At 47.4% G+C, this 22,005-nt stretch overlaps 1 protein-coding gene across 2 annotated transcripts in view; it reads right to left on the reverse strand.

The window, feature by feature from the left end:
• Positions 1–1,624: 1,624 nt before the first annotated feature.
• The window catches only part of VARS2 (valyl-tRNA synthetase 2, mitochondrial), a 47,322-nt gene continuing 26,941 nt past the window's right edge, over positions 1,625–22,005 (reverse strand). For both annotated transcript variants that reach the window (XM_044305443.1, XM_044305442.1), the window contains exons 9-30: positions 17,290–17,409; positions 17,110–17,218; positions 16,947–17,035; positions 14,739–14,829; positions 14,534–14,661; positions 14,356–14,459; positions 12,903–12,984; positions 12,749–12,825; positions 12,244–12,328; positions 12,052–12,166; positions 11,832–11,902; positions 10,120–10,245; positions 9,225–9,329; positions 8,466–8,534; positions 7,916–7,994; positions 7,634–7,761; positions 7,402–7,554; positions 4,997–5,197; positions 4,804–4,915; positions 3,052–3,242; positions 2,401–2,502; positions 1,625–1,904 (exon numbers count right to left, since the gene is read on the reverse strand). In XM_044305443.1, coding sequence (XP_044161378.1) covers positions 1,836–1,904; positions 2,401–2,502; positions 3,052–3,242; positions 4,804–4,915; positions 4,997–5,197; positions 7,402–7,554; positions 7,634–7,761; positions 7,916–7,994; positions 8,466–8,534; positions 9,225–9,329; positions 10,120–10,245; positions 11,832–11,902; positions 12,052–12,166; positions 12,244–12,328; positions 12,749–12,825; positions 12,903–12,984; positions 14,356–14,459; positions 14,534–14,661; positions 14,739–14,829; positions 16,947–17,035; positions 17,110–17,218; positions 17,290–17,409 — 2,406 coding nt within the window. In that variant the 3' untranslated portion in view covers positions 1,625–1,835. The remainder of the gene's footprint in view (positions 1,905–2,400; positions 2,503–3,051; positions 3,243–4,803; positions 4,916–4,996; positions 5,198–7,401; positions 7,555–7,633; positions 7,762–7,915; positions 7,995–8,465; positions 8,535–9,224; positions 9,330–10,119; positions 10,246–11,831; positions 11,903–12,051; positions 12,167–12,243; positions 12,329–12,748; positions 12,826–12,902; positions 12,985–14,355; positions 14,460–14,533; positions 14,662–14,738; positions 14,830–16,946; positions 17,036–17,109; positions 17,219–17,289; positions 17,410–22,005) is intronic.

Genomic DNA, 22,005 nt, shown 5'->3' on the forward strand with positions numbered 1-22,005 from the left:
GTTAAAGGCTTCTTTTTTACGCCAAAGGAAGGAAACATCATTGTGACCAAACAATTCAATTTTTGTTTCATCTGACCATAACAGAAGACCAGACGTCGTCTTCTTTGTCCAGATGAGCTTTTGTGTGCCTTATCTGGAGAAGTGGCGTACTCCTTAGTCGACATCCGTGGAACCCAGCAGTGTGCAGTGTCCGTTGGATTGTCTTCCTTGAGACATTGCCACCAGCAGAGCCCATATTCACCAGGATGGCCTTGGTGGTGATCCTTGGATTCTTTTTCACCTCTCTAACTATCCTCCTGGCCAGCACAGGTGTCACTTGTGGCTTCCGACCACGTCCTCTGAGATTTTCCACAGTGCGGAACATCTTGTATTTTTTGCTCAAATGTAAATAAAAGCTGAGAAATGTTTTTTTTCCCCACAATAATGCCACTTGTACATCGTCTTTTTATCTTTTGGGAGACACCTATATTATTTCCAATCAAAAAATTACTTGCTGGTTGAATCAAAGTAACTTTCATTCAAAATTTGCCAGGTGTATGAATAATTATGGGCAGCACTGTATGTATCTGACAACTGGTCAAAGAACTCAACTGGGCAATGACAAATCATAACTAGTGATGAACAAAGTGAAAGGAAGGAGAGACAAAAGATTTGTATACACACAGAAGAAGGGGGTTGTCCTGCCCATAAAATAGTGGAAGACCATTACGTACCAAACCTTTGGCGAAAGCTCAAATGGACAAAATCTTGTCTCCACTTACCCTATGACAAGAGAAGATACCCGTGTATCTGAATTTAGATTTAAAATAACAACAAAAGTCACAAGTTATATACAGCGAGAGACAGGAGAGACAAATACTCCAAAGAGTTCAGAGATCACAATCAATGACACAATGAATGGAAGGAGAGACACAAATCTTGTCTCCCCTGCACCGTCCACCAGGCTCTACAGAACAATACCTGATTATATTGTGACACTACTTGGTTTCTAGGACCTTTAGGAGATTCAGATGCACCTGGAATTGACCAAAGCAAGGTCGGAAGGCAATTTAAGATGCCAAAGGATCAGTCCTGCTGGGACTGTCAACCCATCCAGCTATGACAAACATAACCTTCAGAATTCTCTGCTTAGTATTAAAAAGTAATCACTGTTTTGGACAGTTTCCATACATAGCCTCATCTCATCAGCTGCTCTCACAGACATAGACAATTATGAGTGTGTCCTATCACACGGACATGCATTATACAGGACAGCTGAATTTTCCAAACTGCCAGGTACCTAATATGGGACTTTGAAGCGATGTTGTGGTTGTGACAAGTTATCACAGGATAACTATTATAGTTGAGGGTCCTACTGCTGGGACCTCACCGATAATGGGAGTACCATACCTCAAAGGGTCCCCCAAAAAGAACAGAAAGGCAAGTAGAACATCGCAATGCTGCTTCATCCATCTCTATGGGAGTTCCGGAAATACCTGACGAATGGAGCGGCAGTGCAGATGTCCAACCTGCCGCTCTGTTTATTTTGGGGGGCCCCCCAAGGGGTACGAAGTCACCTTTTCTATAATCCGGAATAGCGCTTTTATGTATGTCATAAAATGTGACAAACTGGTAAAATATCAGAGATGTACAAAAATTTATTAAAATTCTGATTTTACAACATATACATTGACCGTAGCGTCCGAGGAAAGGACAGGAAGGGAACACTCATGATAACACTCGCGTACTGTCTCGTAGGCAGCGCCAAAGCTTCCTCAGTGCCTGCGATACACACAGTGACCACAAGGTGGCACATGATACTACACTTGGCTCCACTTGCTGCATATCCTCCCCTCCTAAGACATCTGCTCCAACGTCTTCATTGTGCGTCGTAGTCTTAAGATTTTCAGCTGCAGAGAATTCTCCTAAAGAAACAAAAAAAATATAGAAAGTGACCGCATTCTCATCCTGCTCAACGCACAGGTTTCCTCATCTGTATTTGCTACATACTAAAGGTGGTCCGTACCCACCGATTTCTGCTGCCCCTCTAATGTGTATGGGTGGGCCTCCTGATGGCAGGTGTCGGGGGAGGCAACGATTGGGCTTCTTGATTTGAGCATGCTTGATCCTTTCGTTGTCTGAGATATAAGCTGTCAGTTTAGAGGTGTGCGATGGTGGCTTTCTTCCCTTTCCCTGTTCGGAACACATGCATGCTTAGCCTAGCCTGGCATGCATGTGTATGGGGGGGTGAGATAGCTCTTGGCTGTATGAGTGGGGCCAGCCTAATACCAGTCTTCCAATGACAAAACCAGCCCAGCGCAGAGCCCTCCCAGTAAGGACCCCTCTCCTACACAATACTGTGAGGCCTCTCCGTGAGAAGACCCTGAGGTGAACACAGGGTGCACCTACTCCATAACCTACCTCCGCCTCCTCCACTTCTTCCTTCATCTTGCCTTTGATCTGTTCCAACTTCTTAAGTTTAGCCTGCAGCTTGTGGAGCTCTGCGGAAGGATCCACCAATCCCTATGTCAGGAGAAAGGGAGTCACAATCTTAAAGGAATTTTCCAGTTTTCTGTAGGTCAGGCCTCATGTTCTGGTACAGGGCAGCCTGCCAGATCCTCAACTTCACCGCAGGATCCCCCATTGACCGCAACAGGGTCCAGTGATGGTCCAGCCGATTTCCGGCAATGCGTGAAATGTTTTTTTTTTTTCCTCTGGCCGACAGCTGGCATTTGCGCCGGATCCGGCAGACGGATCACATAAACGGAGATGTGAACGAGGCCTTACTCTTCAGTTTTATAATATGCTCTATGTTTTATTTGCAAGATCTCTCCTTTCAGTCAGGGAATGGAAACAGAGGCCTAAATCCTGTTCTGCTCTCCCAGGAGAGGATTGCAGGGATTGTTACAAGAAAGAGCCCTGCAGCGATGTGATCAAGACTGCTGCAAGATGTAAACAGTAATGTTTCTATTCACTGACACCAAGCAGAGATCTCGAGAATAAAGTACGCTAGAAAATGTATAGCAGGGAGGACCTTCAGTATCCCAGGACCTAGGTGGGCTCATTACTAACCTTCAGGTTCATGTAAACACGAGCGTCATCGGTCACGTCTCCTGAGGCCCAGCCAGGACCATCCCCACACTCCTGGGGTGTGGCCCCTGAGAGGTGGATGTGAAGGGGCCCCGAGAATGAGAGGGTCTGCAGGGGAGACAGGAAGGACTGAAGAGAGAGCAGGTCGTCTTCTTGGGAACAGGAGATATAAACTGGAGAATAAAGGAAGAAAATCGTCAGGGCAGGAGATAGGAGTTCAATACTTAAAAAAAAAAAAATACACTGAAAATAACTTCCCAAAAAAGACCCCCCCCCCCCCCAAACCTCCAATCCTGGTGGTAACGATAAAATAAACAGGTAAGAAATGAAAAGTAACTGCAGATGAAAAATATATAAAAATGTATAAAAGTGTATAAAGATGAACAACGTGTCCGTCCTGACGACTCAAAATACCCCGGACCTAAACCAGGTAATCAACATATAATGACAAGTTCTGCAGCTTTCTAATACAATAGGTGTTTAAATTCCAAGATCTCTGCTTGCTGTCAGTGAGTGGGACCAGTCTTATTTACATGCAGAGTTTAACCCTCTTATGACCAGGCGATTTTCTGTTTTTTAGTTTTCATTTTTTACTCCCAAAGCCATAACTTTTATTTTTCTGTATGAGGGCTTGTTTTTTGTGGGACAAGATGCCTTCTCTAATGGCACTATTGACGGTTGCATACAATGCGGTGGGAAGCTGGGGAAAGAAATTATAAAATGGGGGGAAATTGGGGGGGGGGGGGGGGGGGGGGAGAGCAACACAATTCCAGTACATTTTTTTTGTTTTTACAGCTTTCCCTATATCATAAAACTGACCAGTTACTTTCATTCTCCAGTGAGTCAGTACGAATCTGGCAATACCACATCTGTATGTTTTTTATTGCGTTTTTATACTGAAAAAAAATAAAAATAAAAAACCTTAAAAAACTTATTTTTTAAAATCTTTTAGTCTCCATATTCTGTCTGACCCCTATAACTTTTTTGTATTTATGTATACGGAAACTTTTTGCGGGGCGATCTGTCCTTTTCAGTTATACCATTTTGGGGCGTGCACAACTTTTTGATCACTTTTTATAAAGTGACGAGAAGTGACGAAAAAAACTGACGAATCTGCCATATTGACCTTTTTTATGTTTCAACGTTTTCCGTATGGGATTACATTTATAATATTTTAATAGTACGGGCATTTTTGCATGTTGGGATACATATGATGTGTTGTTTATTTCATTTTCGGGAAAGGGTGTTGATTTACATTTTTCAATTTTTTTTATTATTTTTATTTATAAAAATATTTTCCTTTACACTTCTTTTCAATCATTGGATTGCTTTCTCATAGATGAATTAAATCTCACGATATTTGCTGAAACTTCGGAAACATCTCCCCGGAGGACATACATTTTACACTAGGAAGGAGCCCATATTATTAACAACGTTTTTAAAGGCATGGTGTTTGGATACAGCAATCCGAATCGGATTCGCTCAACTCTAGTTGCCACAATGTATCAGTCTGGAGCCCACAGTGCGTCACACAGACCGGATGCAATTGTGACAACCCTCAGCCGTGAGAAGTCCTACTGGGTTTCAGCTTCTCTTAAAGACTTTTCTTATTTACTGACAGCAAGCAGAGATAGTGAGGCACTGATACACAACGTATATTAGAAAGTTGCAGGACTGTTTAGATAAGACCAGGAGACCCCTTTGATTCTCGGTAACACCCCCCCCCCCCTTTACCTTCAGGCCTGGCTTTAGTCAAGTTGTAGTCGCTCCTCAGGCCGCGCAGCGTCCTAATCACGGAATACACAAAGTCAAAGCGCCGCTCCTCCTCCGGATACGACCAGTGGGCCTGGGAGAGGAGCGAGAGCGATGATTAACCTCCACGTTACCGCTACATCCATGACGCAGCCTCTACCATATTACACCTTACCGTGTGCCAGAGGCTGGGGTACTCGGCCACACAGACGCTGGGCGCGCGTAATGAGGTGGACGCCGGCAAGCGCTGCCACAGTTCTTCCGAAAGGTAAGGGGTGAAGGGCGCAAGAAGCCGAAGAGTCTGCTCCGCCCCCCAGTAGAGCACCTGACGAGCGTTGGGGCCACCGGGCCCCTTCAGAACGGGTTTTACAGCTTCCTGCATGAAGAATGAAAAGGCTCAATGGAAAAGCAATCAGCTTTGATGAAAAATCTCCCAGCGTTGTGTACGCAGCTCCTCTGCAGAACAATGTCTCCATGGTGTCCCACTACGTGCAGTCCGATCCTGCCGCCACGTGTTTCTCCCTTCTGTCTTACCCCTCTTTTTACAACAGGAAAATCGAGTAACCCAGGATGACAGGATCAAAGCGCACATATTTTTTTTTTTTTTTTTTTTTACAGGCTATGGGTCAATAGAAAATGGTTTAGAATTCGGCACCATGTGTATTGGAGTCGCACCCTGCATCATAGTGGCGTAGAGATGTTTTGTCCATGGTCTTGTGACTGAAGGGGTCAATAACTGGGTGCAAACGCCACGTGCTCTGCCTAGTGACATCATCGCAACCATGGGCATGCATCCACGAATTAAAGGGGGTAGTCCCATCTCAGACATTAGGGGCATATGACCTCAATGTCTGATAGGTGAGGGTCCTATACCTATACTTAGAACGGAGCCCGCAAAGGCCCGGAGGGTACACTGGGCATGAGCGGCCGCCCTCGATTCACATTCCTATGGGATTGCCAAAAATAGCCGAGCCTTTCCGTCAGCTCCATAAAAGTTAATGGGGCGGTGGCCGCACGCGTGCAGTGTGCTTCCCATTCATTGCAATGGCAAATTTTCCGCACTCCCATAGGAATGAAAGGAGGGTGGCCCCGTACATACATTGGGGGCACATCCTGGCGATATGCCTCCAGAGTCTGAGATGGGACAACCCCTTTAAGGAATTGCCAAGACCCCCCTGTACAAGAGGGGGAAAAATGTTGCAGAATTGAAATGGTGAGTATATTACGAAGCACTGGCCCCTATATTCGCTCTTAAGAATGCCTAACTTGGCGATAGCCCCTATATTAGCCATTTAAAGCTCGGCTATGAGGATAAGGCAGAGAACTATCCCGAATACTGGAGGTACTGTTACCTACGACCAGCCAGGACTTTGAAACCAATGTCTAATATGGTCTAGGTCCCTTTTGCTGCCAAAACAACCCTCATCCTTCCAGGCCTGGACTCCATTAAACCTCTGAAGGTGCCCTGTGGTATCTGAGGACAAGTCACTACCTTGATCTCTTTGTCCTGCTCCTCATTCCTGTGTTCCTGTTTGTGCAGTGTGGACGGAGCATTATCCTGCTGAAGCAGGCCACTGCCATTAGGAGGAAATAAGGTTTTCCCAGCAGAACACTGTCCAGAGCATCACACTGCAGACTTGTCTTCTTCTCACGGTTGCATCCTGGTTTCATCTCTTCCCCAGGTAAGTGACATGCATGTGCCCAGCCGTCTAGATGGTGTAAGACCAGAAAACTTCTTCCCATACTTGCTTGGGGAAGAGATAGCGGCAGGTGCAATGACGCTTGATGTAACGTGATTGACCAGACCAAGCTGATGCTCATGTGTCCATGGCAGGCACTTTCAGCAGTGGGCACTCTGACCGGTCTGTAGGTACACAGTCCTCTACACACCCGGCTGCAATGCTCTGCAGTCCTGACACCTTTCTCTCATCGTCATCCAGAAGATGTTTGCTTAACAGTGGTTTTTCTGGTGGACTGGAGCAGATGAGCTAGCCTTCACTCCTCTCCGACATAAAAAAAATAAAAAAAACTGTTTCCCCCAACTTGGACCATTTTTGGTAGGTACTCACCACGGCATACTGCGTAAAGTCCCAGGCATGCTCAACCTGCGGCCCTCCAGCTGTTACAAAACCAACTCCCAGCATGCCCGAACAGCCTACAGCTATCAGCAGGGCACTGTGGGATTTGTAGTTTTACAACAGCTGGAGGGCCGCAGGTTGAGCATGCCTGGCGTAAACTATGAAAGACATTCCATTTTGGAGATGATCTGACCCAGTCACCACAATTTGGCCTTTGTCAAAGTTACTCCGCTTGGCCATTTTACTCTACCTAAAATATCCCAGCCACCATAAACCAAGTTAGGCACTTCAGCTGTTTTTAAGGTTATGGCTAATGGGTGTAGACTATGTGCAATGTGGACGGTCCTCATGCCTATCGAGTAGTCAGTGCTCCTCTACCTGCAAACATGGTCCTCCAGCTGTGGTGATACTACATCTCCAAGCACGGAGACAGTCAGGGCATGCTGGTTGCTGTAGTATTTCAACAGTTGAAGACCACTCTGTCACACCGATGGCCACTTACCACATAAACATCACAGTAGTTCTTCAACCAGAAGGCATGAATGGCCGCCGTCGCCTGGTGAACCTCATAGCTTCGGAGCTTCTTCTCGAGCTCCTCGGTCAGCTGCCGCAGTCGGTCCAGCAGCCATCGGTCCAAGGGAGCCTGCGGCCTCAGCTGACAGAAGGCACCAATCATCACATCAAGTAGTGGAACTTACAGGGACGGTGCATCCAAAACAGAAAGCTTCCCTCACCTCTGCCATTGGTAGAGGAGTAAACCCTTCCCCCAGCGCAGACAGCGTGAATTTCACCCCGTTCCACACTTTGTTGCAGAAGTGGCGCACGGCGAGGACCGAGGCGACATCCAGATTGATGTCATCACCTAGAAGAGAACGCACAAGGAGACAGAAGGGTGAACAGCAGAACAGACATTACTCCATTGAGTACCCGACAGAGCTAGAGGGTGGCGCTGCTTCAAGTCTCATTCCATAGTACTGTGACCTGGACAAGGAGAAGTGAGGGGCGCTGGTTCTCACCTTGTACTCTATGTGAGCAAAGGGCAAATCTCAGGGCGTCCGACCCGCACTCCGGGATCCCATGGGGGTAATCCTTAATCTGGGCACAGAAACAAACACAAAATGATGCAGAAAACTGACTCGTTCTGTATGGAAGACTGTCTCCTCTCGGCCCTGCCATCCAAGACCAGGAACACAGAGCGGGCAAAAAGGGACAAATGTCGGGGGAGGGGGTTTCTTCACCACAAGTCTCGTGAACCTGGACACTGTATAGCAGCTACTTGCAGTGCCGGGCAGTATTTAGGTATAATATAGCTCTACTGTATGGGCCTCATATGGCGGTATTTTATGTGCATTGGATGATGAAGGGTTTCCTGAGTAAGGCTGGTAACACAATACTCATTCTGATCCAAACCCCCTTCCTGCACATACATGCCGGGCTTGACCATGTGCTTTCATTTTCCTGTGAACAAAAGGATTGGGCATGATATCGAACATGTGCGGCAAGAGGCGGTCTCCACAGACCGTGATCGCTCTCAAAACAGACACAAACCTCGGGCTTCCATCTTACCAGTCCGGACTCGGCCACTTTAAACTCTCGTGGGTCCAGATTTCCCTCTTTTAGCTTTCCCCGCAGGCTCTGTCAGGATAAAACGAATGCGTGAGACTTGTAGTGCGTTTCGCCCAGTAATCACTATTCTGCCCCACTCAATGTGAACACAGACAGGTCACTGGACACATGACCGCATCAACCACGGCTGCATCCAAGGACGACATTTCACAGCCTGGTCAGTGTTTGGACACCGGGACAGGGCAGAATCTGGAAAGGGGTCTAGATATTTTTTTTGTCTGGTTCACTTTAAAGGGGTTATCCCACTTCGCCTTTTCATACTTACACTTGACTAAACCCGATCGCTGCCGCGCATGCGCCATGGTGACTTATTCCTGGCCAGTATAGTACAGAGCCAGCGTGCGCGTTCGCGGCTCTGTACTATTCTCTCCAGGAAGAAGTCACCATCGCGCTTGCGCTGTGGGCGTGTTCAGGACAGCAAGCAGCCCGGCCAGGAAAAAAAGAAGGAGTCTTCTGCGCAACCGGGGGAGTCCGAATGACAACAATAAGGTAAGTGGGGGATGAATTTTCTCCTAAACGGTGGGAATTGGTTAATCATATATAATTACAAAAATGATCACTGTCAAATGATTAACAGATTTAACAGTGATTATGATGGGATAACCCCTTTAAGAGGACCCGGCCATTTGTGGATCACCGTTTGGGAAGGGCCCCTTCAACACGTCCCATGATTTCCGCAGCATTCAGCGCTGCTCTTACCTCCAAGGAAATTCCTGTCATCACATCCAGAGGATCGAGAACATTTCCTAGAGATTTACTCATCTTCCTCCCATGAGCATCTCGGACCATGGAGTGCAAGAACACCTGAGGGAAGACAGACAGGAGCACAAACGTGACCAAGGGGTGGAACACAGAGAGTCCTAACCATACCGCCTCAATGCTCAGGGAGTGGTTGAATGAAAGGACTTGTGTGCCTCACTCCACTACAGCGCCACTCTTGCCCAAGGGCGGTGTCTGGTAATGCAGCTCAGACTCGTTCACTTAAAGGGGTTTTCCTGAAGTTAAATATTAACTTAATTGTGGGGAGAATCCCCGACGATCTACAGTTTGAAGAGGCCATGGAGCTCAGGCGAGTGCTGCGGCCTCTTCCCAGGACTGTGACATCACATCCATCGGTCACATGGTCTTTGTACATCTCAGCCCTAGTCAAGTGAACCTGCAATACTAAGTATAGCCACTATACAACGTATGGCGCTGTGCTTTTTATAATAGGATCACTGTGGCCCCTTTAAACAGCTGATGGGTGGGTACCAGGAGTCGTACCCCCAAGCATCCAACTGCCAACCTATTGCAAGCATTGTAAAGTCCCCTAAAAAAATGGTTTTCTTCTTTGCACAACCCCTTTGTTAGATTGCGTCCATGGACAATAAGGTGGTCACAGGATGTCCTGCTGCTAGGAACCTCCAGTGATCATCTGAGAAGTAGTTCAATGTCCTTGCAGCGCCACCACGGGAGAAATGAAGTATTACACACCTACTATTGAAATCAATGGATTGTCTGTAATGCATGGACATTCTGGGTCCTGATTATAGAGGTATATTATAATAGGTCTGATAGAGCAGAGCGCTCCAGAATATAATATTTCTGTACCTACCTCTTTAAATGGTAACTGCCCTGTAAGCTGTCCTCCTAACATCACCATCCGAGCCACCCAGAAGAACAGGAGGTCACTGCCCGTCTCCAAGAGAGAGTTGGGGTAAAAATCCTCGAGATCCTTAGTCTGTATGGAAGAGACAATTCATAAAAGTGAATTTCCAAAACTCTGCGCTGTTTTCTTAATATATAACGGAATGGCTGGTGGTTCAATTTCTGATACAGAGCTCCAAAACTCCTGCAAAGATGTAAAGTTACCTATGAGCTGAAAACCCCAATAGTCGTAAGCTGTGACCAATAAAAAATAAAAATACAATAAAAAAAATCTGTCACCGTTCCCACACCAGTCACTTCCATTCCCAGCTGGACTAGTGGATTAGAAGCGATTTGGTCTCATGACCGCTCCTGCCAATCACAGGCCTCAGTGGTCATATGTGCTAGAACAACACTCTGGTTACCTGCAGCCACCACTAGGGGGAGGACAGGAGCACTGAACTCAATGCTAAGTATGCAGCAAGCTCCCCCTAGCGGTGGTGGCAGGTAATGAGCATGTTATCTTAAAGGGATATTATCATCTTAATGATCACTGTTAAATCTGTTAATGATTTAACAGTGATCATTTTTCTAAATATAGTTCATTAACAAATCCCCACCCCTAAGAAAAAAATAAACCAATACTTACCTGACTGTTGTCTTCTGTCTCCCCTGGTTACGGCCACCGCTCTTCTCAGGAATCGCGGTGGCCGCAAGTATACTATACTGGCCAGGAAGAAGTCACCAGGGCGCATGCGCGGACTTGGTGTGCGCGTTCAGTACAGCGCGCGGCCCGGCCGGGAGAAGTCATCAATGAAGATGGAGCCTGCCCCCTGCCGAAACCAGGAAGTGGACTGCGCCGGGAGCAGGTAAGTATGAATCTGCGTCTTGAGAAAACCTCTTTAAGCCCTTTCAGTCTCAGGCTACTTTCCATCTTTGTGTGGCCGCTTTCCCGGAGCCATAACTTTTTTATTTTTCCATTCACATAGTTATACGAGGGTTTGTTTTTTGAGGGACAAGTTGTACTTTTTAATGGCACCATTTAATATTGCATACGAAGTAGTGGGAAGCAGAATTTTTTTTTCCAAACTGGGTGGAATTGCGGCACAGTTTTATGGATTTTGGAGGGTCACTGATGACCAGATAGACACCACTTTTGTCGTGCGCCTTCTTCCCCGCTCATGCCAGGTCTAAAAAGGGAGGGCGGACCGGTAGGCCAGTCTCATTCATCATTTTCTACACCTTTTAGGCGTAGAAAATGGTCTAAATGTAAGACAGCTCAGAAGCTGGTCTTACATTTAGACTGGCACTGGATAGGCCAAAGTTATGTAGAGGCCGGTGCCTCTACATAACTTTGGCGGATCCATCGCCAGCGCAGGGGCTTATCAAGACCGGCGTTTCTTGGTTTTCAGCTCTCCGGTACCGCTGTCAAATCTGACCACAGCATCTGAGGGGCTCAGTGTCTGTGATTGGCGTTATCGCCGTTTGCAGACATCAACCCTGAGTGTTTGCTGTGTGAAACAGCAGGCAATGGCGGAGCGGCGCCATCTCTAAAGACCAGTTCAGTGCTGTACATGTACGGCACTGGTCGGGAATGGTTAAATACACATCAATCATGGGAGATTAGTGACAAATAATCCAGAAGGTAAAATGTTCTCAGACTAAGGACGCAAAACTCACCTGCTCCGGCCATCCCAGCATAGCAAACGGAAAAAGAGCCGATGAAAACCAGGTATCGAGAACGTCTTCATCTACACAGAGAAAGGAGCAATGAGAACACAAACCCCTTTAATGTGATGACCGGTGCTGAATTATCAGATGTTCTGGATTATGGGACAGTATTCTGAAACTCCCTTGTAAGGCAGGGGACGCTGAGTATAGTTCTAGGATAAGCCCTCACCTCTTCTAAGGCTGAGCTCGGACTCTGGTCTTCCTGAGACACTGGCGGCTTTCTTCCTGGCCTCTGATTCGCTATGGGCCGCTACCCAGAATCCTTCACTCTCATCGTTGTTATCCTGCAAATACAATATTGGGGTCAGGGATGAGAAGGTCTCTGATAGATTGAATGCAGAGTTAATCTACATGTAGATACCTGGAGAGACGGAGCCCGAGACAAGCTGACGAGATAGGCTGGAATCTGATGTCCCCACCACAGCTGCCGCGAGATGCACCAGTCACTGCAAGGTAAAAGAACGGATGGAATACAAGAGGAAGATCCAGGTGATGGTCACCTACTAGAACGTCATACAGGGAGGTCTGCCACTCGGTGAGCCCCTCTCTGATCCAAAGTGGAGCCTAACCAGCATTGGTGCAGGCTTTTCTGGAAAAGGTCGCCATTTACTTTAAGAGTCACATGTAGTAGCAAGCCTCAACTCTAGAGGGCGCTGCAGGGAAAATGATCAGCCAAAGGTAACTTCCCCCCTGCTGTTTGGGTTGCAGGATCGGATGGGAGGAAAAGTCTGCAATGATTTACCCCGATGAATGAAACTCAATGACTCTTCAACTGACCCCCTACCAGGCTGCTGATTCTGCAGATGTAATTAACAGCAATAACCCATAGTACATCACAAATGTGAAAATTCTCTGCCGGGTCCAACCTGATGTTTAAGAGCCAATTCTTCCAGTTCTTCTGGTGATAAGACGGCGTGATCCTCAGCTCTCCTGACTCCACGGCCTGGGAATAACATGACATACAGTAATGAGAGGAGACAGGTGACGGGAGAAGTAAGAGAATCAAATCGCTTGTCTTACCCTTACAGCCTTTTGGGCCATCCCCTCACAGTTCACAAACCACTGTCTCTTCAGTAAGTGTTCGATCACGTCACCAGAGCGACTGCAAAGAAAGACAAGAAGACATGGGGTAAGGGTCTGCTTCACTGCAGTATCCTATGTGCATGGTGTTTTTTCCTGCAGCCACCACTAGAGGGAGTGCAGAAGCTTGCTACAAAGGGATTTGTAAGGCCTCTTTCACACTTGCGTTGTCCGGATCCGGCGTGTACTCCATTGGCCGGAAGTGGCCGCTGAATCCGTAACACCGCAAGTGAACTGAAAGCATTTGAAGACGGATCCGTCTTCAAAATGCGTTCAGTGTTACTATGGCAGCCAGGATGCTATTAAAGTCCTGGTTGCCATAGTAGTAGTGGGGAGCAGTATACTTACAGTCCGTGCGGCTCCCGGGGCGCTCCAGAATGACGTCAGAGCGCCCCAAGCGCATGGATGACGTGATCCATGCGATCACGTCATCCATGCGCGTGGGGCGCCCTGACGTCACTCTGGAGCGCCCCGGGAGCCTCACGGACGGTAAGTATGCTGCTCCCCCGCTCCCCTTTACCATGGCTGCCAGGACTTTAGCGTCCTGGCAGCCATGGTTACCATTCAGAAAAAGCTAAACGTCGGATCCGGTAATGCGGCGAAACGACGTTTAGCTTAAGGCCGGATCCGGATTAATGCCTTTCAATGGGCATTAATTCCGGATGCGGCCTTGCGGGAAGTGTTCAGGATTTTTGGCCGGAGCAAAAAGCGCAGCATGCTGCAGTATTTTCTCCGGCCAAAAAACGTTTCGGTCCTGAACTGAAGACATCCTGAACGGATTTCTCTCTATTCAGAATGCATGGGGATAATCCTGATCAGGATTCTTCCGGCATAGAGCCCCGACGACGGAACTCTATGCCAGAAGAAAAGAACGCAGGTGTGAAAGAGCCCTTACCGACTTCAATAACTACATCACCAGTGAGCTCCCCCTAGTGGTGGTTGCAGGCAGCAAGAATTTGGATGTGATGGAAACCTCTATAATAATCGCAAATCGTGGCTTTGTCTATGGTTCTGGACCAGGGCAAAGAAGCACTGATCAGTCTGGCCAGACTTACAGCCATCACAGCTACATCTTTACTGTCACCTTCTTTGGAGTCCTATTGTGCTGTATATTGTGTATTCGTTGTTTTTCGCCTTTGTTTGTGTGTTTAAAAAAATATATATATTTCCTTGGGGTTCCCTGAGAGAAGGCTTTTTATCCAGGCCTTCCCCAATGCTGAGAAGGCCTGCTGCAGGCTGACAATGTGCCACCAGGTGGCAGGCACTTAGCGCCATCTAGTGCCTGTACTAGTCTCGTCGACAATGTGCCACCAGATGGCAGGCACTTAGCGCCATCTAGTGCCTGTACTGGTTCTAGTCGACAGATCTGGATTTGGTTTGGGGATGGGCTCACCTGCAGACAGGCAGCAGCATGGCGTGCTCGCAGTCTCCTCTGTAAAGCCCTTTCTCCTTCAGCGCTGCCAGAACTTTCTCCCGAGCATCAAACCTTTTCACGCCCTATATACAGGGAAATATGAATATACCCATACACTGTTACATGCAATGGACGGACATGTGTAGACGAGTCACACCTGAATCCAATCTCCACCGGCTTCTGTCATGGCTCCATCTTCTCCAATTACAGAAACTGATGGGAGCGCCAGGTCCTGAGCCATCTCAAAATCTGCCAGGCTGTGAGCAGGGGTCACTTTTACCGCTCCTGGATATAAACAGGCAGCCAGGGTCAGTGCCCATTATTACGTCAAACACTTAACCACTGCCTGCCGCTATACTGACCGGTGCCAAACTCCGGGTTGACCAGCTGATGGGTGACAACAGGAAGCAATCGTCCAGTAAATGGGTGACGGAGAGTCTTTCCATGGAATTTCTAAGATAAGAAAAATCACCAATTTAAGGGACAGTCATCACTAGGAGTCCTCCTCCCAGTCCTTTCATCTGTAAATCTGTGCAGATTAGCTTCTAGATCTGCTGGACAATCCCCAAGGTTCTCCGTCGTATTGTATATATTTTTTTGTAAGTCAAATCTCCTGCTTCGATTCATACAGCCAAATGAAATAAACGGTTTTCCTGCAGCCACCACTAGGGGGACCTTACTGCATAAGGATTTTATACAGCTCCTACAGGGTTAATGATAAATCTGTATGCAGTAAGCCCTTAAGCTCCCCCTAGTGGTGGCAGCAGGCTGTCAGAATATTATCATTTAACCACCTCCCGACCGCTGTACGCACGGATGTGTCCGGGAGGCGGTTGATTTATTCCTCCTGGACGCATCCGTGCGTCATCTCGTGAGAGGCGAGATTTCCTGTGAACGCGCGCACTCGGAAGGTAAGAGACAGGATCTCCAGCCTGCCAGCGGCGATCGTTCGCTGGCAGGCTGGAGATGCGATTTTTTTAACCCCTAACAGGTATATTAGACGCTGTTTTGATAACAGCGTCTAATATACCTTCTACCTGGTCCTCTGGTGGTCCCTTTTGCTTGGATCGACCACCAGAGGACACAGGTAGCTCTGTAAAGTACCACTAAACACTACACTACACCCCCCCCCCCTGTCACTTATTAACCCCTTATGAACCCCTGATCACCCATGATCACCCCATATAGACTCCCTGATCACCCCCCTGTCATTGATCACCCCCCTGTCAGGCTCCATTCAGACGTCCGTATGATTTTTACGGATCCACAGATATATGGATCGGATCCGCAAAACACATACGGACGTCTGAATGGAGCCTTACAGGGGGGTGATAAATTTCAGGGGGGTGATCACCCATATAGACTCCCTGATCACCCCCCTGTCATTCAGACATTTTTTTTGGCCCAAGTAAGCGGAAATTTTTTATTTTTATTTTGCTTACAAAGTCTCATATTCCACTAACTTGTGTCAAGAAATAAAATCTCACATGAACTCACCATACCCCTCACGGAATCCAAATGCATAAAAATTTTTTGACATTTATATTCCAGACTTCTTCTCACGCTTTAGGGCCCCTAAAATGCCAGGGCAGTATAACTACCCCACAAGTGACCCCATTTTGGAAAGAAGAGACCCCAAGGTATTTTGTGATGGGCATAGTGAGTTCATGGAAGTTTTTATTTTTTGTCACAAGTTAGTGGAATATGAGACTTTGTAAGGAAAAAAATTAAATAAAAAATCATCATCATTTTCCGCTAACTTGTGACAAAAAATAAAAAGTTCTATGAACTCACTATGCCCATCAGCGAATACCTTAGGGAGTCTACTTTCCGAAATGGGGTCATTTGTGGGGTGTTTGTACTGTCTGGGCATTGTAGAACCTCAGGAATCATGACAGGTGCTCAGAAAGTCAGAGCTGCTTCAAAAAGCGGAAATTCACATTTTTGTACCATAGTTTGTAAACGCTATAACTTTTACCCAAACCATTTATGTTTTTTTGCCCAAACATTTTTTTTTATCAAAGACATGTAGAACAATAAATTTAGCGAAAAATTTATATATGGATGTCGTTTTTTTTGCAAAATTTTACAACTGAAAAATTTCATTTTTTTGCAAAAAAATCGTTACATTTCGATTAATAACAAAAAAAGTAAAAATGTCAGCAGCAATGAAATACCACCAAATGAAAGCTCTATTAGTGAGAAGAAAAGGAGGTAAAATTCATTTGGGTGGTAAGTTGCATGACCGAGCAATAAACGGTGAAAGTAGTGTAGTGCAGAAGTGTAAAAAGTGGCCTGGTCATTAAGGGTGTTTCAGCTAGGGGGCCTGAAGTGGTTAAAGGGGTTATCCAATAATATAAACTGTCCTCCCATATGCCCGGCCCCCCACAGGGAATATACTTACCTGGATCCCTGTGCCACTCCTGGTCCCCGCACCCCCGCTGCTTCTCACTGTGTGCCGATGAAAACATCCGGTGGCGGGGGGAGCAGCCAATGGCAGGCAGGGACAAGCCTGGCAGCAGTCACATCATGTCCGAATCATATAATTGTCTAGGATAATGAAGTCTCACCAGGTATCTGGGGTCGTCTGGATGGACCGCCACGGCAGTGTCGCCCAGCATAGTCTCTGGGCGTGTGGTGGCCACAATAATTTCCCCGTCTGCAAAGAAAGGAAAGTGATCAAAAGACTGGACTATAGGGTCCGTGGAGCCCCCATCAGGATGAGTGTCCTACCTCCTCCTGCACTGGGATAAGCAAAGCTGAACAGGAGCCCAAAGGGCACCTTCCTCTCGTAGCCGGGTACAGGGAGGTAGGTTTTACCATTCAGCTGCCGACTCTCCACCTGTGGAAAGGGAGAATGGTCTGTGGTGTACAGAGGAGGAGAGGGGAGGAAACCAGACGTCCATGTCTTACCTCAATATCGGAGATGGCTGATCGGAGGGCGCAGGACCAGTTCACGAGACGATGCCGGCGCTGAACCAAACCCTTCTCGTAGAGTTGGATGAAGGCTTCAGACACTGCTCGAGAGAAACGCTGAGTATGAAAGGAAGAAGAGGAGACGATCAGGCCAAGGAGCAGACATGGAGCCAGTAGGGATCTTAGAGAAGCAATAGAATGGGTTCACATTAATCATTACTCTTAAACAACGGCACTAATGGAAATCCTAATAATCGGCCATGTGCAAAAACAGTCCCGCGCTGGACTACTCTGAAGAATACCTTATAGCATAGACGCCAGTGGTGGAAACTGGTGGGCGGTGGCGGGTCAGCTACAATGACTTCCTCCTGCCACTCCCATATCAACATGGCTGGCCTCTACTTCCTGGTGCCTACAGGAAATGCCTCCAATCTGTGGCCACAAGAGTGAACTCTCTCTGCCCTTAAATACATCTTGTTTAGAAGGGACCAGGAAGTGGACACCGGCAGGGAACCCATGTCGACAAAGAGGAGCGGTGGGGGACTGGTAAGGTCTGTGTCCCTTATATTATCGCTGTATTGCTGATCTGAGCTGGTTTTTAGGAAAACGTTTAGCAGCCGTACAACCCCTTTAACCCCTTAAGGACATAGGGCGTACCGGTACGCCCTATCTTTAAAATCGGCATTCCGGCGCCCCAGGGGTTAATTTGAACAAGATGCCGGCTGAAATCATTCAGCCGGCATCCTGTCAAAACGCCAGGGGGGGGGGGTCATGTGACCCCCCGTGTCGGCGATCGCAGCAAACCGCAGGTCAATTCAGACCTGTGGTTTGCTGCACTTTTTGCAGTTTCTGATCCCCGCGGTCCCTGACCGCGGGGATCAGAAACTTCAGAGTGCCTAAAATCAATATTGTACAGCCCCCCTGCACCCCTGCACGATTTGATGGCGGCGGGTGGTGCAGGGGGGGTGTCGCAGGCGGTGGGGGCGTTGCGGGAGGCGGGCGGTGCGGCAGGCGGGATCGCGATCCCCCGCCCGCCTCCCATTGCATAATCGTTGGTGTACAGTGGGTATACCAGGATGCCAGCACATTGCTGGCACCCTGGTATAAACGGCTGACATCGTTGATGCGATGTCAGCCGTTTAACCCTTTCCATACAGCGGTCCGTACGGACCGCTGTATGGAAAAGGTTAACAGTAAGAGGGAGCTCCCTCCCTCTCCGATCGGGGGGCTGCTGTGCCTTTGCAGCCCCCCGATGGGAGAGGGAGAGAGCCCCCAGAGAGCCCCCCGAAGCCCCGTCCTCACCCTTCCCCGTCTGCGAAGTTGTGGCAGACGGGGAAGGTTCCCATGGCAACAGGACGCCTGCTCAAGCGTCCTGCTGTCCATGGTGCTGAACAGATCTATGCTGAAAGGTTCTGTACTGTATTTTACAGACATCAGACCCACTGGATCTTCAAGAACCAAGTGGGTCTGGGTCAAAAAATTTAAAAAATAAGTGAAAAAAGTTAAGATAAAAAAAAAAAAAAAAAAACATTTATCACTGAATAAAAATAAAAAAAATTAAATACACTACACATATTAGGTATCGCCGCGTCCGTAACAACCTGATCTATAAAACGGTCATGTTACTTTCCCCGCACAGTGAACGCCATAAAAATAAAAACTATGAGAAAATTGAAATTTTGCCCACCTTACTTCCCATAAAAGGTAATAAAAGTGATCAAAAAAGTCGCATGTACGCCAAGATAGTACCAATCAAACTGTCATCTCATCCCGCAAAAAATAAGACACTACTCAAGATAATCGCCCAAAAACTGAAAAAACTATGGCTCTTAGACTATGGAAACACTAAAACATGATTTTTTTTTGGTTTCAAAAATAAAATCATTGTGTAAAACATACATAAATAAAAATAAAGTATACATATTAGGTATCGCCGCGTCCGTATCGACCGGCTCTATAAAAATATCACATGACCTAACCCCTCAGGTGACCACCGTAAAAAAAAAAAAAGAAAAAGAAATCAGCACTTAAAGTGACACTGGTCAGATTTGCAAAAAATGGCCTGGTCCTTAAGGTGAAAATGAGCCTGGTCCTTAAGGGGTTAAGGATAGAGTTGAGCGAACACCTGGATGTTCGGGTTCGAGAAGTTCGGCCGAACATCCCGGAAATGTTCGGGTTCGGGATCCGAACCCGATCCGAACTTCGTCCCGAACCCGAACCCCATTGAAGTCAATGGGGACCCGAACTTTTCGGCACTAAAAAGGCTGTAAAACAGCCCAGGAAAGAGCTAGAGGGCTGCAAAAGGCAGCAACATGTAGGTAAATCCCCTGCAAACAAATGTGGATAGGGAAATGAATTAAAATAAAAATTAAATAAATAAAAATTAACCAAAATCAATTGGAGAGAGGTTCCATAGCAGAGAATCTGGCTTCCCGTCACCCACCACTGGAACAGTCCATTCTCAGATATTTAGGCCCCGGCACCCAGGCAGAGGAGAGAGGTCCCGTAACAGAGAATCTGTCTTCATGTCAGCAGAGAATTAGTCTGCATGTCATAGCAGAGAATGAGGCTTCACGTCAGCCACCACTGCAACAGTCCATTGGCATATATTTAGGCCCAGCACCCAGGCAGAGGAGGGAGGTCCCGTAACAGAGAATCTGTCTTCATGTCAGCAGAGAATTAGTCTGCATGTCATAGCAGAGAATGAGGCTTCACGTCAGCCACCACTGCAACAGTCCATTGGCATATATTTAGGCCCAGCACACACACAGGCAGAGGAGAGAGGTCCCGTAACAGAGAATCTGGCTTCATGTCAGCAGAGAATCAGTCTGCATGTCATAGCAGAGAATGAGGCTTCACGTCACCCACCACTGCAACAGTCCATTGGCATATATTTAGGCCTAGCACACAGGCAGAGCAGAGAGGTCCCGTAACAGACAATCTGGCTTCATGTCAGCAGAGAATCAGTCTGCATGTCATAGCAGAGAATGAGGCTTCACGTCACCCACCACTGCAACAGTCCATTGGCATATATTTAGGCCTAGCACACAGGCAGAGCAGAGAGGTCCCGTAACAGACAATCTGGCTTCATGACAGCAGAGAATTAGTCTGCATGTCATAGCAGAGAATGAGGCTTCACGTCAGCCACCACTGCAACAGTCCATTGGCATATATTTAGGCCCAGCACCCAGGCAGAGGAGAGAGGTCCCGTAACAGACAATCTGGCTTCATGTCAGCAGAGAATTAGTCTGCATGTCATAGCAGAGAATCAGGCTTCACGTCAGCCACCACTGCAACAGTCCATTGTCATAAATTTAGGCCCAGCACCCAGGCAGAGGAGAGAGGTCCCGTAACAGACAATCTGGCTTCATGTCAGCAGAGAATTAGTCTGCATGTCATAGCAGAGAATGAGGCTTCACGTCAGCCACCACTGCAACAGTCCATTGGCATATATTTAGGCCTAGCACACAGGCAGAGCAGAGAGGTCCCGTAACAGACAATCTGGCTTCATGACAGCAGAGAATCAGTCTGCATGTCATAGCAGAGAATCAGGCTTCACGTCAGCCACCACTGCAACAGTCCATTGTCATAAATTTAGGCCCAGCACCCAGGCAGAGGAGAGAGGTCCCGTAACAGAGAATCTGGCTTCATGTCAGCAGAGAATCAGTCTTCATATCATAGCAGAGAATCAGGCTTCACGTCACCCACCACTGTAAGAGTCAATTTTCATAAATTTAGGCCCAGAACCCAGGCAGAGGAGAAAGGTCCCGTAACAGACAATCTGGCTTCATGTCAGCAGAGAATCAGTCTTCATATCATAGCCTAGAATCAGGCTTCACGTCACCCACCACTGTAAGAGTCAATTTTCATAAATTTAGGCCCAGAACCCAGGCAGAGGAGAAAGGTCCCGTAACAGACAATCTGGCTTCATGTCAGCAGAGAATCAGTCTTCATATCATAGCAGAGAATCAGGCTTCACGTCACCCACCACTGCAACAGTCAATTGTCATAAATTTAGGCCCAGCACCCAGGCAGAGGAGAGAGCTCCCGTAACAGAGGATCTGGCTTCATGTCAGCAGAGAATCAGTCTGCATGTCATAGCAGAGAATGAGGCTTCACGTCACCCACCACTGCAACAGTCCATTGGCATATATTTAGGCCTAGCACACAGGCAGAGCAGAGAGGTCCCGTAACAGACAATCTGGCTTCATGTCAGCAGAGAATCAGTCTGCATGTCATAGCAGAGAATGAGGCTTCACGTCACCCACCACTGCAACAGTCCATTGGCATATATTTAGGCCTAGCACACAGGCAGAGCAGAGAGGTCCCGTAACAGACAATCTGGCTTCATGACAGCAGAGAATCAGTCTGCATGTCATAGCAGAGAATGAGGCTTCACGTCAGCCACCACTGCAACAGTCCATTGGCATATATTTAGGCCTAGCACACAGGCAGAGCAGAGAGGTCCCGTAACAGACAATCTGGCTTCATGACAGCAGAGAATCAGTCTGCATGTCATAGCAGAGAATCAGGCTTCACGTCAGCCACCACTGCAACAGTCCATTGTCATAAATTTAGGCCCAGCACCCAGGCAGAGGAGAGAGGTCCCGTAACAGAGAATCTGGCTTCATGTCAGCAGAGAATCAGTCTTCATATCATAGCAGAGAATCAGGCTTCACGTCACCCACCACTGTAAGAGTCAATTTTCATAAA

Source organism: Bufo gargarizans, chromosome 9 (genome assembly GCF_014858855.1).
Source record: "Bufo gargarizans isolate SCDJY-AF-19 chromosome 9, ASM1485885v1, whole genome shotgun sequence".
Taxonomy (NCBI): domain Eukaryota; kingdom Metazoa; phylum Chordata; class Amphibia; order Anura; family Bufonidae; genus Bufo; species Bufo gargarizans.